At 38.6% G+C, this 18,674-nt stretch overlaps 1 protein-coding gene across 5 annotated transcripts in view; it reads right to left on the reverse strand.

Moving 5' to 3' along the window:
* Nucleotides 1-18,674, reverse strand: part of HECW2 (HECT, C2 and WW domain containing E3 ubiquitin protein ligase 2) — a 200,615-nt gene that overhangs the window by 51,676 nt on the left and 130,265 nt on the right. For all 5 annotated transcript variants that reach the window (XM_026101132.2, XM_064515130.1, XM_064515132.1 and 2 more), the window contains 7 exons: nucleotides 17,931-18,100; nucleotides 15,342-15,484; nucleotides 11,698-11,798; nucleotides 9,186-10,526; nucleotides 7,317-7,412; nucleotides 2,603-2,753; nucleotides 2,107-2,210 (listed from right to left, as the gene is read on the reverse strand). In XM_026101132.2, the coding sequence (XP_025956917.1) occupies nucleotides 2,107-2,210; nucleotides 2,603-2,753; nucleotides 7,317-7,412; nucleotides 9,186-10,526; nucleotides 11,698-11,798; nucleotides 15,342-15,484; nucleotides 17,931-18,100 (2,106 nt within the window). The remainder of the gene's footprint in view (nucleotides 1-2,106; nucleotides 2,211-2,602; nucleotides 2,754-7,316; nucleotides 7,413-9,185; nucleotides 10,527-11,697; nucleotides 11,799-15,341; nucleotides 15,485-17,930; nucleotides 18,101-18,674) is intronic.

Here is an 18,674-nt window from a genome sequence, read left to right on the forward strand (position 1 = left end):
AAGAGCATAACCAACCATCTAGCTGCTTCTGCACAGGCCCAGACAGGTATACACAGGAAAAAAAAGAAAATGAGACGGCTAAGGCAGAAATGAAGCATAAAGGGGCCACTTAGCTAAATCACAAGTCCTTCAGTGACTCAAAACTCAAGAAAGAGTGGCACTGCGTGGGTATGCGGTTAACTTCGGAGAGTTGTAAGAGAGTATCAAAGAGAACCAAGAGACAAAGTCAAAGCACAGAACAAGACTCAATTATGCAAAGGACAGCATGGGTAACAAATTACCTTTATAAACGTATTAGTAAGTTAGTAGTAAGATGACAACCAAGGAAAGGACTGCTTAGTGAGAGAGAGAAGTAGTAATGAGGCTGAACTCATTTAGTATAAAAGAAAAAATAATTTTTTTCCCCTTAAATCTTCATTCAAAAGGTTAACACTGATCAGATGAACACAACAACTAAACAACAGGAGAAGAAAGAGAACTCAGGCTAGAATAGGTAAAGAGTAAGTTAATGAGTGCTGTGTAAATCAGAGATTTTCAAACCCTTTGGGCCTGACAAAGTATACTCTAGAATACTTATGCAACTAGGCAAAGCCATCTCAGAGAAATCAGTGGTTATTTCTGAGATCTGAAAGGGATAAATATTACATCTATCTTTAAGAATAGGTAAAAGAAAGATGAAGGGAACTAAAGAGAAGTCAGCGTATCTTCTGTTCCCACACAGACAGACAGATTATCAAACTATTTAATGTACTTTGTAGATAGAAAGGTAGAAAAACAAACATAACTGGGTTTTCTGAAGAATAAATCACAGCAAACTAACATAATTCTCTTCTACTGTGGGGAGTGGTCAGAAGGCCATACATTTTGGTATTAATAAGGCCTTTAATGCTGTTTTACCTGATATTCTCATAGTCATGCTGGGGGAGAAAATTATCTGAATAGATAAAACTACCTGGAGAGAGGTATGCAGCAGTTTGTGAAACTGTACTGAAGAGTAGTTATGAGTTATTTCTGTCAAATAAAAAGGGCATATCAAATGACGTTCCACTGAGATCTGCCTAGGTCTGGTCCAATTTCTGTATTCCCATTAATGACTGGAAAAAGAAGAAAAAATGTGCAGATGATACCAACTAGAAAAAGCTGCAGCACTTGGAAGGTAGGATTAATATTCAAAACCATAATGACAAATTAGAAAAATGCAAAGACCTGCATGCAGGTAGGGATAACCAACTGCACAAACACAAGATGAAGACAGACATCTAAGGTGAAAAAACTGTACAAAAGAGTCTGAGCCTGATTTTAGTGGATCAAAGACTGAACACTTGTGGTTACTATCAAACTATCAGAAAAAAAGCAGTAATTATATAGGAATGTGTAAGAAAGATGTGTTGTACATAAGACACATGAAGTAAAATTTCCAGTCTCCTCAGTGCAATACAGTTGTAGCTTTATTTAATTTTCTGAAATATCCTTCAGGAGCTGTGGACCAACTGAAGACTGTCCTGGGTAGACCAACAAAATAATCAGAGGTCTAAAAACATAACGCATGAGGAAAAAACAGGAAGTAATAGATTTAAGAATACTTTTTAAGAGAAAGGATAGTAGATTGACTAATGCGGTTACAGAATGTGAATTATTTGGATGCACAAAGAAAGAAAAGGAGATTTCAACTTAAGGACAGGTTAGACAACATTTGCTGAGTAGGATAAGCTATACCTAAACCATAAACACAGCAAGGAGATTGGGCAGTCATCTGTTTTAAGTCCTTTCTAGTCCTATATTCTACAATTCCGAAACACAATAGCATATTCAAAACATTTGTATCTCAGACCACACAGTTTTTATACTGCTTCTCTGCAACTGTCCTGCCTATATTTTTACCCAGTCAGATACTGACAGAAAAGGGCTCCAAATCTCATGTTCATCACTTCAGCATCTCAAACAGGCTGAGCCATAATCTTCAAAAGCTAGACAGCAATGAAAGCAAATGGTGACACAGATTTTCAGGAACTGAAAGTAGGTTCTGCCTTACATCATTCTCATTAAACCATCCACAAGCTGAGTCCTCCCTTTAGAGAGGGAAAAGTTTTTTGGTTTTTTTTTTACCTGCATTAGAATGGTGAAAGTCTGTTTCTTCTCCAGCTCCATCCATGGCACTTGTGTGCTCTTCAGGCCTGTCATTAGTCATTGTTCTCCGGATGCTCTGGTACCTAGGGTTAGAAGACTGGATTTTATATACATATAGTATATGGTACCTATGGTCCAGTTCTGGCTCCAGGGGACTCTAATAATGAAGTTAGGCTTGCCTATCTTTTCTCCCATATAGGTTAATATACATTAATCTCCCTAATTTCTGCATTAATAGGCTTTTGTGGTCTGAATTTCTGACAACCATTATCAGTTTTTGTTAGCCACGTAACTGCTGAACACAGGTGGAATATGAACACTTCAGAAGCCAACGTGCAAACTAAAAAGGACAGACACAAAAATATACATAAGCCAGCTGCAGCTGCAACTGGGACTCAGTCTTCATACTCAAATGTACAATGGGGAACATAGTTTTGTAACCACACAATTCACAAGCAACAACAGTAAATCTTACCGGCGATTCAGCTGTTCCATTTGCTGGATGGAATTTGACCTCTGGAGAATCTGTGGAGCTGGGGGGGCTGTGGGTCGCTGCCACGTTGTTGTCCTGTTCACATGGTCCACATAAAAAATCCGTCCATGGCTGTCAATTCGAGCCTCCCAATCTGAATAGCAATAAAATACTGTGAACTATGGAGGGGTTGGGGCTTATATATTTATGTTTTTAGCTTTGTTGCTTTTGTAACTGAATCTACTGTTCCAGGTTTCTATTTCTCTTCTACAGGGTGATTTCAGTATCGAACTTTCTCACTGAAGGGTTAAGAAACACTGCTTTTCCCTGATTTTATCCCACAAATCAAATCCCCCATCATATCTAGTTTCTATAGAATTCATATCTAATAGAATATAGAAATAAACAGAAATGATCCCCCACTAAGCAGTGATTGTCCCAGAAAAAAACAATTCAGGATACTTGGTTTTATTCTCTTGGCCTAAATTATGCCAAGACAATCTCTGAGGCTTACTCCAGTGCAAAAGGCCAATGGCTAAATACCAAAAAACCTGCAAAGCTTTTCAAATTCAAATTGCAAGTGATAGCTATAATGGCCCACTAGTTTTGAAAAACAAAGTACACATGATATTAGAAGTCTAGCATTAACCATTACATTCTTTGATCTCCTGCAACTACAGCATCTTAAGAAAGACCAGAATGTGACATCTTGGTACCATAACTGCTGTGGAATACTACTGTGTTTATTAACAGCACCCTAAGTATAGCCAGGTAGAAAGAAAAAGACAGCAGCATGAGATCACCTGAGTAAAATAATCTTTCTCTGTCCATATCACACAGGTTCTCTGACCCTTTCACATAGTGCAGAGTAAAAATTGCCCTTCTGCCCTGCCCGGTAGTTCCTTAGCATTAGGGAATTGCCACAGAAGTCAGTAAAGCTGACCATTACATGCCGCCTGCACCCTCCTTTTCGTAGCCACCATTTGGTATCTTTGCAGACTGCGTTGCACGACAGCCTCCTGAGTAATGAGATGGTCCTGTGGAGACAGCAGGTACTGGCGCCGTGGCAGAAGCAACCATCGAGCAGAAACCAAAGGCACTGACACTGCGTCCCAACCACCTCTCTGGCTTTTCAGTGCTCAGTGGAAATCAGGTGCATGCAGCACCTAAGCATTAGTTTGTAAGCAATCTGGGCCAAAAGCACTGTCTTCTTAGCTACATAATGAGCAAGATACCAGGGTACTGATCATGGCTGGGGGCTAAAAAGAGTATTTTCTATAGAACAACCTGATCAGACAGGATCTGATTCTTGAGCATGAGCAACTGCAGAAAACATGCAAATCATTTAGGATGTCAGCTGAAAAACTACCTTTAAGGACTCAAAAGTTTTCTAGAGGAGACTTTCTATATTCACGTCTAAGTGAAAACATCAGTCACTGCAATAACAATTTAAAAGACCACTGGCTAGCAACCAACACTAAATGACTGCTGCTCCTCAAGGAAAGAGGGTATAAAAATATCTTGACATGATATAAACAGAACTAAAAAATTCTACTGTGAAGCATTTAATAGTGACAGCCTTAAAACCTCAGGCTTTGTTATTGTATGTGTATTATGACTTCTGTCAACTCTTGGAGGCAGCTAAGTGGCTCACCACATTACACTGTGGGGCCTGAGCTGAGTCACAAAGGGGGCAGAAAGGCAGGTTTTGAAATAAACTGAATGTGTCATCCCTGCAGGACAGCTGTATATTTTAGCTGGTCATAATGCAAATTACTCTTCTATTTTTATGATGCATAATTAAAACAGTTTTCTTGTGTCTAGAGCATTATTAGTGTGTACAAGAGCTATGCAGGAAAGTAAACCCAGAGGAAAAAAATAAAAAGTAACACAACTCATAATAGCAACAAAGAGAACTGTTTAAAGGAACAGATTTCAACACCCCTGAGGAAAAAAGATATTTTGATGTCTTCTTTCTCCAAATCTGGACAAAAGTCCAAAATTTTGAAATAGACTGTCAATTAAAAATAAAAATTCAAAATTAACAAAATTACGTCAATGCAAAGGTTATGGTTTGATTGCTCTATTTGCTATTCAAAATACAACACATTTCAAAGTTATTCCAAACAAAAACATTTCATTTTTATCTCAATAAAAGCAAACATTTCAATGTTCCAACATTCTCTGAAAACTGTTTCCAAAAAAAAAAAAAAAAAAAAAAAAGAAAAAAGAAAAAAGAGAGAGAGAGAGAGATTGAAATATATGTTCCTGTGCAAAGCTCCCATTTCCAAAAAGCAGCAGCATCTGCTGAAATCAAAAAAGTAGCACCTTCTGGTGAAGTAAAAATACTCACTCAAAACATTTAACCGGTGCTTGTAATAAACCAGCAGTATTCTGGACAAGTATAGAATTGTCCATTGTAAAAAAATATGGAATGTCTTTTCTAAATAGAAAAAATAGAAAAACAAAACATTTGTGAATTCATTATTTTGTTGATGTCAAACCTTAAGACATTGTATATTTGTGGAGATTTTTCTTGTGGTGATTATAGTTCAAATTCTGATACACGGTCACCGTTTCTATGATGTGATCTTGACCCAGAAAAGCATTTTTGCATTCATTCAACCTTAAATACGCAAGTTTAAATACTTGAGCAATGACTTCTACAGCTGAGCACCTGCATCAGTGCTGTGATGGACAAGGATTATCTTTTGTCAGTCAAATCATTGTTAGCAAATGTGTTACAAAGAACCTAGTTTTCAAAAACCTGAAAGTGAGGAATTGCAAAAATTGTAATTAATCAAAGTTGTTCAGTGAAGCTGTTACGCTCTGTTGATTTTTTCCTAGGAATTTAGCAATTATAGTGTGAAGTTGCATGTTGTAGGCAGACATACTAGATGAATATTTCAGTTCTTTCTCATGTTCTTTAACTTAACCTACACACAGCTGAAAGAAATACACCTACCTACCTTTCTCTGTTTCAGATTCTGATGAAACAACAAATAGAATACAATCTAGATTATGAAGAAATTACAATCTAGATTATGAAGAAATTACAATCTATAACTCAAAATCGTATTCTAAATGTTTTCTCTAATGTTACACTATTAAAACTGTTACATATCCAAAGCAGAGTTTTAGAGAGAAAAACTGAATCTAAGCAATGATTAGTACTTAAGATTTTACTCACATTAGCAGACGAACGTTCTACATAAACATGGCACTGGGCTTTGATTTTATAGGGGTGTACGTGTATATACATGCCCATGTGTGACTGTGTAAAATCTGAGTAAAGGACAGAAATGTTAGAACACCACACAGCCAAACCTTTTGATTAACTTCCCAAGACTTCTTCTGAGTAGTTCTTAAAGTGCACAGTTTGCTTCCGAAACCAAAAAGGCAATCCATGTACAAACCACTGTCCTATAAAAGCTATCTGTATGCATTTCTAGTTTATCACACCCGATCTCTGAGCATTTCTGAAAATATTCTGTCTCTTTCAGTATGAAAAGTGATAAAAATACAAATGAAGTATATTTATCCCGGCACAATTTTGTAAAAAGCAATTCTAGTTTACTGAGGTAGTAGTTAATTAACTTTGGGATCTGTGGACAGGTCTAAGTGGTTGTACACACTGATTATTACCAAAATAGCAGGAAGTAAAATCTTCTTATCACCCTGGCATTTCAATACATAGTTATATCTGTGTTCTGAAATCAATTACCTTCTCTAATTACAAATTAAACACAATCCCGTTCCACACAGCAAAACTGGAATATATCCATTTTACACCGAATATCTGAAATCCTGACTCCTTTAAAATAATACAGCTTTGCCACTGACTTCAGTGGGTCTGAATTTCACTCATGTTTCCTTCTGCTAATGATCACAGCCTTCAAAATCATTATTTGTTCCTAATGCAATAACGTACATTAAACTAGGAATGGTATAGGCTAGACTAACGGAAACTGATAACGGGCCCACTTAGGATTTTTTTAAACATAATGTTTCTCTATTGGTTGTGCAGCTTTTTTGGGGAGCCTTTCTTTAAATATCTAATACTGATTAGAGTATCGCTGCTCCAGGTTTAGCCCAGGGCATCTGTCCAACAATTGGGAATGATGTATTTTCCATACATATTAGAGAAATAGGAAATGACAATTTCTCAGCCAATCCAGGAGCATCCAAAAATCGCTTAATACTCAGGTTTATTTTATACTCAGAAAGTCTTGCCTTTTTTTTCTGAGACAGAGTCAAGTAAAACACACACACCTTTCACCTAAACTGTGGAAAGGCAACAGAAAGACATTATACATTTCTTTGTAAATCACCACCATACATGAAGCATTCATAGCTTCCAGAGTGCTTGATATCTTTCCCTCAGAGTGTGTATCACCTCACCTCCTTACCCAAGTGTACTGCATGCTGAAAAGGCAGCATCATTCCTTCCTACTTCTCTGCGAATTTCACTTAGGAAGTCTGTATACATCAGATACAATTATCATAGCACATCTTGATAGTTTGCAGACAGGGCACAATGCCTTTTACAGAACAACCCTAGGCTTCATCATTATTCCTCATTTAGAGCTTCTCAGTTGTTCGTTTTCAGTTCTCACATTAAAAAAAAAAAAAAAAAAAAAAAAAAAAGTGAGATCTCAGTAGTGAGATCCAAGCAGCCTATCCGCCTATCCCCCAATTAAAGTATGAAGAACCTCACTTGGTGGTAGAGCCTCATCCACTCTCTGGTACCGGCTAACATCCTGACGTACTGAAGGCAGCGACCTCAAGGGCTGATGGCCATTGGCTTGAGCACCTAGAATCAAAATGCCCATGAATTATTTTTCAGTCACTATGGGGAAGCCCCCAGCGTTCTCTCTAAAGTGAATAAGAGGTGTTAAAGCTTCTGTATCACATTTTGGGATACTCCTAATACTCATCTGGCTTTTCAGGCAAAATAAGTTATGTCTACAGTTTAGGGCAAATGTTTTCTCCAGCATGTTCTGCAGTCCTAACCCTGAAATTGTCACCTCTTGGACATGCAGCAACCCCCTATGACCAAGAGAAACTGGGGCACGGGAACAGCAATGTGTGCCTGAGCCATGGTGCAGCAAGTGGCAAAGCTCTGACTGGTCACTGCAGAAACCTGCAGGAGTCAAAGGTGAAACTCCACTGACCTTCCTTGCTGCAGCTATGCTGATCTGCAAAACAGGATGCAATTTGACACCTACTAAAAAGGCCCCTTAATTTCTAGAAAATCATGTAAAGGAATATATTGACAATATTCCAACAAGGTATACCAAAATTATTCTTTCTAAATCAAAGACCTATTTATGAAGGAAAGAAATAAAAAGATGCAAATTTCCCCCCTCTCAGATAAAAGCTTATGACTATAACCAGTAGAGAAGAAAAGTGCTTCTCAAACTAAGTTAATAAGTAATTGCACTAGAAAAAATTACACTTTGCTTCATAAAACACACACCAAGTAGGCTGATAGAATAGATACACTGCACCCACAGCTCCTCTGGATATAACAATAGGCAATAAAATCTGCCCAATATTTCCACGATTTAAGCAGGCGTAGAATTTTATTTTGTACCTTTAAAAAAAACAAAGTATAGACTATTGTTCCCTGAGATTTCTGGTGCAATTTAGTGCTCTCAAAATTGAAAAAAATAATTTGCTCTTCAGGAATATTTATTTAATTTCAATAAACCTTTATGGCAGAGATTATATACTATAAACATACGCAGAACAGAATGAACTTCAAAGACACAGAAATGATCCCAAACTTCAGAAACATTATCAACAAGATGCATCCAACAATCCTACTTGATTGCACCCACTTGATGACATCCACTTCAATCCCTGAAAAAAGGGAGTGAATGAATCCATTGTGAAATGTGCTTGGGAATGATCAATTGTGGACACATTTCTATTTTCAACGAACTTAGTGGCACACAAAATTCTCAAGCGACAAAGTAATTTTACAACTGGTGAAAATTTTTATATGGTTAACATGAGTAATGCATTCCTCTCCCCCCATGGTTCCAACTGCACTAGGATGTGTCTATACAGATGAGGAACTGGAAAAGATAGGCTAATCAGCCTGAAGTGCAACCAAAAACTGATTTTTTTTTTTAATTATTCTTATGGTTGTTTGTTAAAATATACATGTATTTTCTTCACCCCATAAACAATCCAAACAGGAGAGTCAAATATAAATTCTAGTTTGTATTTCATAGTTTCCACACTTTGTTTTTCTCTCGTTACCTTTTTGATTAACCAACAGGGTAATACTGCAGAATTCGTCACCCTTCTCACTACTCTCTCAAAAATTAAATTTTTCTAATTTCAAAATAAACATGTCTTGGATATTTTGGTTTTGAAAAAAGAATTTTTTCTTCATTTTAAAATCCCTCAGAGCCTCTTGAACAAAGAAATAAACCTCAAGGGAACAAAAAAATCTTGAAATATAATGAGAATTGAGAGATTAAGATTTTTATTTTCAGTTGTTCACTTTTTAAGTAATTTTCAATGGCTGCAGAAAGGACAGGCCACTTCAGAAAGTGCCTCCTGCAGCTGTTACCTCCAGTAGCTCCTTCAACCTCTGCTGTGGCACCCTCGCAGGCTGCTTGGGCTCCTTCAGTTTCTTCATCTTGAGACTGGATATTGGCAGCCGCCGCCTGCAGGCTATTTCTTCTTTGCCAGATTTCTTCTGCTTCCTCTTGGTCTCGTAATTCACCTGCTTCAGCCTCCTGTACCTCCTCCTGAAGGACCTGTACTGCAGGTAAAGAGCCAGAAGTACTTGTAGAGTCCTGCGTTTCAGCAACAGGCTCAAATCTAGCCACATCAGTGGCACAAACCGCCTCTTCCTCTTCCTGAAAAGAAAAGGCTGGAGTCTCAGGAAACCTGGCACTTTCAAAAGAAGAACACCGCATTTCAACTGAGGAACGTTGCACGGTCACAATTCCATTGCAAGAGCTGTCTGCCCCTTCCACATCACTCTCCCCTTCTGGCCTGGTACTAGCCTCACTGACACTTTCTGTGCGAGCAGGATCACTCTGCTCAGTTTCTGATGACATCTGGGAAGGTTCAGACCCTTGATCAATGGATTCTGTTTCACTAGCACCTCTTCTGCTTCCAGCAGCAGCATCGGCAGCTCCTGAGTCCACACTGCTAGGACGCTGCTCTGCCTCCTGAGCAGCACATAACTCACTGCCAGGCTGTTCTGCTAGTGTTTCACTTTGAGATCCTTGTGGGCTTTCACCTCCTGCCACCTGTGATGGTGGAAGCTCTTGCAGAGTCTCTTGCTGGTCATCAGTTGATTGCAGAGGAGCTTCAGAGGCTGAAGCACTTTCATTCTCTGCAGGCCCTTGCCTTACCTGATCTGACAAGTAACTTGAACCATTTCTTTCAACACTTCTTGTAGAACCATTAAGCATTACTAAACCACCATCATCTTCCAAGGAGGATGGAAAACCCAGGTCTTGATGTAGCTCATGCTCTTCTTCATCTGAGTCAATGTGAAGCATAGCATTAAGTCTTGTGTCAGTAGGGAAGCTACTCCTCAGTTTTGGGGAGGCCCCAAGGGGACGCTCACCACAGGCAGATGTCCCAGGTCTGGGATGATTATTGTGTTCTATTGCATCCAGATAGTCATTCAGAGAGTCCTGGCGACCTCTGGTAGGTGATGATCTTGAAGCAGTGGAGGTTAACTCATCCTGGTCTGTTTCCAGAGTTGTACTAGTCCTTAAAGGGTGTTTGGGGATTGCTTCTCCAGAAGATTCCTCGAGGACTGGCCCATTGGAACACACTGTAGACGTATCGTGATGTCCTGCTGGCATGTCCTCATCATCAGAGGGGCTCCCCAAGTCTCCATTGACAGAGTTCACTCCTAGCAAAGTGCCCACTGTTTCTGGTGAAGCATCTGCAGAGAAACAGAGATTGAACATGAAACACATGATGTAGTTACAGACAATCAATTCCATTTCCTTTGCATCACAGGAATGATATAAAAATACACATCTTTCAAGATATCTGCTTACTTCAATCAGACAGCTAAGTGAAGAAAATATAATTAAATCAATGCAGGCATCTACAACAATGACAGAATTTTCTCTATATAAGTCTATACTATCTTGTAAGACAAAGGAAATTTAATGGTTGTGAAGTATCGCTGTAAAGGACTCCCATCCTGCTTTCAAATGACACAGCATTGCCCAGCATCTTTATCCACTTCACTAAGCAGGGTATACATGTCTCTGCCAACAGGCTGGCCAGCCTGGTAAGGAGGGCTTTAAACTAGGGAAGATGGGGGAAGCGGAGACTTATAGAGACAAGGTAGTCAGCAAAATGTCGCTCAAGTTGGGATGCCTTCAGCGGGTGCATATAGCCAGGGAAGTACGCATGGGACAAGACTAAGGAGGATCCTCTTGCACCCCTCCTGGGAAACCTGCATGCTTAATTACCTCTCTGAGATGCCTGTACACCAGTGCACACAGCATGGGGAACAAACAGGAAGAATTAGAGATCTGTGTGCGGTCGCAGGGCTATGATCCCATTGCAGTTACAGAGACATGGTGGGATAGCTCTCATGACTGGAATGCTGCCATGGATGGCTACGTGATTTTTAGGAAAGACAGGTCAGGAAGGTGCGGTGATGGAGTTGCTCTTTCTGTGAGAGAGCAACCGGAATGTATCAAGCTCTGCCTAGGGGTGGATGGAGAACAAGTCGAGAGCTTATAGGCAAGGATTAGAGGGCAGGCTAACATGGGTGACACTGTTGTGGGTGTTTACTACAGGCCACCTGATCAGGAAGAGGAAATCGATGAGGCCTTCTACAGACAGCTGGAAGTAGCCTCACGATCACAGGCCCTGGTTCTCATGGAGGACTTCAATCACCCTGATATCTGCTGGAAAGACAACACAGCTAGGAGGTTCTGAAATACCTAAAATTTGACTCCCACTAGAAAAATATGTAACAGAGCCACTGTACACAAATGAGAATTACTTACTGTAGAAAATCTTAGAAAGAGAAATACCACAGAAATTCTCTCTATACAATTATCTAACGATCCAGATCATTGACAAATTCTCACCTTCATGAACAGAAGACGTGATTTCCACTTTGAACTGGAGATATCCACTTACATGATCAGCTGGGAGCCTTCTGCCAAGATTATAGCTGAGAATCTGGTCTCTGCAAAATCAGATATTGGTCTTTATAGTTTTAACCATTTTATTTTTACTTTTCCAGTATTTTATATCATATATTCTCATCAGAGACAGTCAGCATGCACTGACACTACTGCACTCTTAAAATTAGCCTCATATTCTGGCTTGTATGGAGAAGGACAAACACCAGCAATGCCCTAAAACACCATTAGTTAACAGATAAAATAGCCTGACACACTACTTTTTATCATTTCCAAACATAGATTGTGCCCCCAAAGTTCTCATACACCCCTAAACTTGCTCTTAATTCCAAAAGAAACCAAACTGTAAAGGAACCCTTTTCCTCTACCTCCTCCCTCCCCCGGATGAAAACGTTCATATTTTGTAATTAACAAAACCTTTTCATTTTTGAAAACATTCTGCCCCCTTGTGGCTTTTACTGTATACAAAATTCCTAGCTAATTTTTTCACTTTCAATAAAGCACTTATGCATCTGCCTAAACATGTTCCTATTTAGAAAAGCTTTTAATGCTTGGATTTAACTTCAAATATGTGCTTATGATTTGTTGAATTCAATGGGACTCAGACTTGATTAAGTACTCTTATCAGCTTGAGACTTAGGATAAGATCCTAGGCTACACAATCTTATTAGGCACAGACAGAATCCAGAGCCCACAGTTTCCTCCAGCTCAGCTGAGACAGTTGAGAGGAAGGGATGGTCCTCTTGAAAATCTCCCTGGGAAATTTTTCCTATTTATGCAAATAAATTTACACTGGTATAAACATTTCTCCTCTACTGTGAGCATTCTTATTGCAATATGAGTGACATAAACTAAAATGAATTCTTCTAAGCAAAGTTCTGCAAGGTAATTATACAAGTAAGCTACAGCAGTTTGCATCCAAACATTAGCTTTTAGCAAAAAAAAGTCCTGAGTGGACAACGTAAGGCAAAGCAGACTCCTCAGGATGCTCTATGGGCCACAGTGCTCCAAATTACTGCTGAATCTGTGACACAGATTCATCGCTCCATACTCCAGTTACAATTCTTCAGCTAGACTTGGGGTGTCCTCAGAAGACTGTCACTTGAGATTTCCAAAGGTCTGTATAAGGTTTACATTACTCTAGGCCTATCAAGATTAGGGCAGAAATTCCATGAAATGAATAATGCCTGCTCTAGATTCAGTGAATCAATACCAGCTCATTCTCATGCTTGCATATGATATTTTCTGTGAAATTCAAAGCCCCTTGGCCATTTCACTGTGCAAACTTGTGAGCTCTACTGACACTTAAGTTTAGGCCTGAATTCTAGCACAATCTATCTGAAGAATGGCTGGTTTCAGACTTCACCTTTTCATTAATACTAATTGAGGAGGGGCAAATTAAGTGTATGGCACACAAATTTTTGGATTTCATTCATGTAATCTGTTCAAGTTTACACTTCAACCTGTCCCAGCAGAGGGTTTCAGTTGTCCTTAAGTCACCCGCAATGAAGAGGAAGAAAGCAAAAATGTTTTACTTGCTTGACAAAAAATAAAATAAAACGGATTGCATATGTGGTTCATTTCTACTTCATGTCTGTATTGACCACTCCTTTCCTTTACAAGGTTTCTGGCTAAAGGACTGTCTGTCTTTAGAATACCTAGGAAAATGGAACCCTGATAACTGCTTGGCACACAAAAAACATAAATAGGCATAAATTACAGATAGAAGGAAAACATATCTGCAAGACTTATTTAAAGTCTATTGTAACAGCAGTATGGCAAAAGCAAACTGAATACTTACCCAGGTTCTTCCTACATATTTATTATACACCCCTTTCTTTCCTAAAAAATCTGATCTATCAAATACACATAACTGAAGTATGGAGAAGAAAGCAGAAAACCTTTCCGAATTTTTGTTGGGGGGCGGAGAGCAGAAAAGAACTGAGCGCATATGGATGAACACAGCAAACAAGGTAGGTAATTCCCAGACAGGAATCCCAAGACAGAAAAACATTTGGGGATTTAGCATGGAAATGAACACCCTGAACCAGATTTTGAAACAAAGCTATGTCACCATGCTGTTTCTGAGTATTTAGCAGTGTGCAAATTTATTAGAAAAAGCTTCTTGCTCCAAATTATAACAATTTGTTGAAGCTTAGAGATAAAACATTTCTTAGTAAAGTTAGATTGCATATACACCTGAACTGCACTTGGATACTATTAAAAAGCACATGGGCAGGCCTTTCTTTTTTTTTTTTCCTTTTCTTTTTTTCTTTTAAAAATCAATCCTGTATCATAAGACACCATCCGAATTCTAAGCTACTCTTGAAATTTTACTCTTATTTTACTTACCAGTGTAACCACCACTTTGGAAACTTAAGGCTGAAAACTGTTTTCAAATTGAATTTGCTTTTCTCCATTCATGCAACTTGTTATTTTGATGGGAATATCTGTGAAAAAGGAGGCAGTTGTTTATATCCTGCTTTTTGTACAAAAGCGTGATGATACTGCCATGCTCTTAAACTCTCAAGGAAGAAAACATTCTTCCATTGATCCTCGTGGGCCTCATCCCCACTTACAGTCAATGGAGACACATTAACTTTGGTGGACTTTGAGTTAGGCCCTATACAAAACATATTTGAACAATTCAGTTCCTTCCATTGTCTTTTGAGGAATTATTTTTTCTACCTGATTTGTCAAATATAGCATATAAAGGTCAAAAGATTCCAGCAAAATAACATACTGTACAATACTGCTTTTTCTTAAATGTGAAATTATATTTCTGCACACACTGCTGCACCTCCAGCCATTTGCTTCACACCAACATATCACAGTGCTCAACTACAAAGTCTTAGACTCTTCTCAGTGCATACTGCAGCCCAGTTTGATCATACATTTGACTGTATTGTGATCCTTTCCAGTGACCATTTTGAAGTTTAAAAAAAAAACCCTCAAAATCTCAAAAACATGTTTCTTTAAAATACTACAGATAGCCAGCAAAAAAAAAAAAAAGGATTTTTTTTTTAAAACAGCACAATAGATTCATTTTGAGTCCCATCAGTGCTCTGATCACAGTCACTAAGGCAATTTTAGTGGTGTAGTATCACCAACATTCTGAAAAACAACCAGCCACAGCCTTCCAGTTCTGCCCACGTAGCTGAAGGGATATTAAAACTCTGATTATTAAACTGACGATTAAAAATGCTTCAAGTGTAAAAGAAATGAGACAAAAAAATCTGCTTGTTCTAAAAAATTTGCACACAATTGTATAGAACTGTGCTAAACAGTGCCTTGCTTCTGGTTTAGCCACAGATAAAAAATGTTTGTGTAAAAAAACTAAGTTAGAAACAAATTACACATGCATGTATCTATAAACATGGGTACATTCGGAACAGGCTAAGAAACACAGATGCTTTCCAATCCGGCAATAAGGCTACATATTCTCAGTAAGGATGTTTATTAAATTTGCTACTACAGATTCAATAGGTATGTAGAGAATTAGCTGGATAAGGCTGCTCTGTGCCAGTATCCCAGATGTTGAATCTGACCAATCAGTGAAAGTTAGCATTAAAAATGTATTAATTTACCCAATTGCATGTCTCTCCAATAGTCTCTGAACTGGTATGGTTAACTTCCCAAGAAAGCGCTTGATGATTGGGCGACTCTTGGCAAATTTGTCTTTAACCTCAATTTCCAGGACATCTGTTAGAAGTGCAACAAAAGAATATTTCTGGAAGGAAAGAACATATTTGACACCATATCAATATATATATTTATTATACTTTATTTAGAAAGTATGAACATAATTACTACCAGTTTGCAGTGAACTCCAAAAGCAACGATTGGTGAGTACAGCAGTCTCCATACTGCAGAACAATGTCAACATCATTTAGCAAGAACTCTATTTCCGCACATATAATCAGCCTCTCAGAAAACCCATGCCTTTATTGTTCCTCAAAAATGAGTGCTCAGGACAAAATAGCGCTGCAGGAAAGCACTTTGGTCCATGCCAGAAGGGAGGAATCAATGTATCCTAATGCTTGCTTCAGTTTAGATAGTAGAAAGTAAAGGGAGAAGGAATCCTCACTGTGCTCTACCAGGGAATAGAAGAGTAGCAGTGTCAGTGCAGGAGGAAGAAGGAAAGAGTCTCTTTCCAGGATGTGCTTCAAGACCTTCCCTTCTATCACCACGCTGTTGCTGAGTTAATTTTCCGTGTACATGACAAAGTCAGAAACACACTGTATGATAATAATGAAACACAGTAATTTTGTGAACACTGGAACTAAAGGAGCAGAATTTCATGTAGATTTTTGATCCAAAGTTCACAAACATTTTCAGTGAACAGCGAAAGGTGTTCAGCTTCAACCGAAGCTTTTCCTGCACTTGGGGCATTCACACCAGATGGTGCTAATTTATAAATGACTTCCTGATATCTAATAAAGTCATTCTCCCACCTTTCCTTCAGAGGGAACACTATCACAGTCACAGCCTTCAACCTAGCATTCACTTTCACAAAATTTATGAATACTTCATCTTTGAGATGAAGGTGGCCAAAAGATTCAAAAGTGGTACGGGGGCAGATATATGAGTGTGCGCATGCACACACATAGCATGCTGACAAACTCCCTTAGGAATGCAGGTTTAGAAACCAAAGATTTTTTTTTTCCTCTAGATTATAAGATGTTTCAAACAAAAAAGTATGAGTAAAATCTACTCAGAAAAGCCCATGTTATCCTCCATTTTTAAGATCTCCGAGCAAATCACTACTTCAGTACAATGGGTAATATACATCTAGCTGGATAGCTAAAGATGTATCGAGCAGAGTACAAAACAAGGAACAACCTTTCAGCTCCACTATAGACATCAACTAAACATATTCAAAAACAGCAATTAAATTGGGTCAGGAATAAAACCACATTCTCGTACAGCATAAATGCCAGAGTTGGATTCTTGTAATAAACAGAACTTAAAATTTGTCACTCTCAGTTTGCTATAAAATTGCGTATCATTTTGCAGAAAGGAGCAGATGTAAAAAAGGATCAATTCAGCACCACTAGTCCAGCATATGTAATGGGATCATAAGCTGGTATTGTCAGAGCATTGCTACAGGGAAGATCTAGCAGTTAAAGCAAGATGATGTAATGTATGCTCGTGAACATTATCACTTTTACAATAAGCTGCAAAAACAAGGGACTGAAGGAGAAGGATGGGGAAAAATATGAGTAGATTTTCCTACAGTCTACTAGATGGATGGACAGACATACAACAAGAGTATGAATCGATTTAGAGATTAAAACTCTCAAACTCTGTCTTTCACAAATCTAGTCCTTCTCACAGCCAAGCACTCAAGAGGCAGTGCTAATGCTGGCCCTGCCCTGTCCTGCTTTAGTGCTTGTTTGATTTGATTACAATTTGTGGTACTATTCTCCAAGCCCACTCACTGGTCCTCAAAGACTATGGACTTCTGTCATTAAGGAGGGGGTTATTTCAACACCATTTCCCACATAACCATTTCTCTTCAAAGACACAGTTTTGCTCATGTGTTGAAGACAGCTGTGGGACTGCATTGTTGCAGTTCCCTCCCTGCAACCTGCACAGCTTACCCAGTACAAACAAAGCTGGAAAAGTGGCTTCTGCCAAGCTGCCTTTTTTTCTTCTTGCTAGGTGGTGCTGTAATTCCTTCCCGGGCTTTCCTTTCTACAGCAGCCAAAGAGCATCCCGTCTGCCTGACGAAACAGAAACCTTGCCAACTGCTATGTACAATGAAAGCATCATTTCTGAATGAATAGTGGTTGCAATCACAGAGTATGAATGCTCACTTATTGCACCTTTTCTTAAAGAGTCTTCTCACAACATATAATCCATTTTAATTAATTTATTCTTGCAATTTCAAGGAATCTACAGGGTTGCTGAATGATTCCAACTCTTCTTAGCAGAGAAGGGAGTGAAAACCTCACAGCAGCGTAGCTTAAACACATGCCTTACACATGCAGATGATAGCTGTTTGTGTCCAACAACAGGGTTTCTAGAATTACTCTAATTTGTGTGTCATTTTAAATCACTATCTACAAAATAGGCTCGCAGCCTTCAGACAGTCAGGACCAATGCATAAAGAGAAAATATAAGCCTTGTACACTGCATCAGCTGACACACAGCTCTTAAAAGACATACATTACCTCTCTGTGCCAAATAGGATTAGTTGTGTTACTGATGATAGTCGACCTTCTCTCCTGACCATGATGAGCAAATGTAGGAAATGTACTTTTCTTGCCTGGCTGAATGGACATCTTTAGATAAGGATCGGGGTTGAAGAACATGCCTTTTTTAAGTCCAACTGCTCTAATATCTTTAAAGCAAGAAAAGAAGGAAAAAAACAGAACACGGTAATTGAAACTAGTTCATGAAGTGGCATATTCCTAAAATATCACCCAGGAAATCAATTTACAATAAATCACTAAATAAATCACTAAATAAAGCAACTTAACATTAGTCATACAGTAACTGGTAACTAGTGAACAGAAGATAGTTAAAGCAGGAAGTCAAGTGTTTTCCCAAGAGACTATAGAGAGGAAAGGTATCAATATCCTCATTTACATTCTGGTCTCCAGTCATTTGTAATACAAAATATAGCATGAACTTTTAACTTACACACAAATGTTTTTCTCAGTACTTAAGGTATTTCCACTCTTAAAAAAAACACAGTACTTGCTCCATTTCTGGATGAGGGAAAGTGACTAAGATAAAAAACTGTATGGGAGGTAACGTAGGGAACTCATGTCTTCTCAAAGTTGAGGCTTTGAGAAACACAGTTTCAAATATTTATTAACAAGACTACTCTGGACTGTGATGCACACTCTCCCAGCTTGGAAGAAGACAAACTATCCCACACAAAAGGAGGCAAGGTCTTCTGAAAATGCTTC

Source organism: Dromaius novaehollandiae, chromosome 7 (assembly GCF_036370855.1).
Source record: "Dromaius novaehollandiae isolate bDroNov1 chromosome 7, bDroNov1.hap1, whole genome shotgun sequence".
NCBI lineage: Eukaryota > Metazoa > Chordata > Aves > Casuariiformes > Dromaiidae > Dromaius > Dromaius novaehollandiae.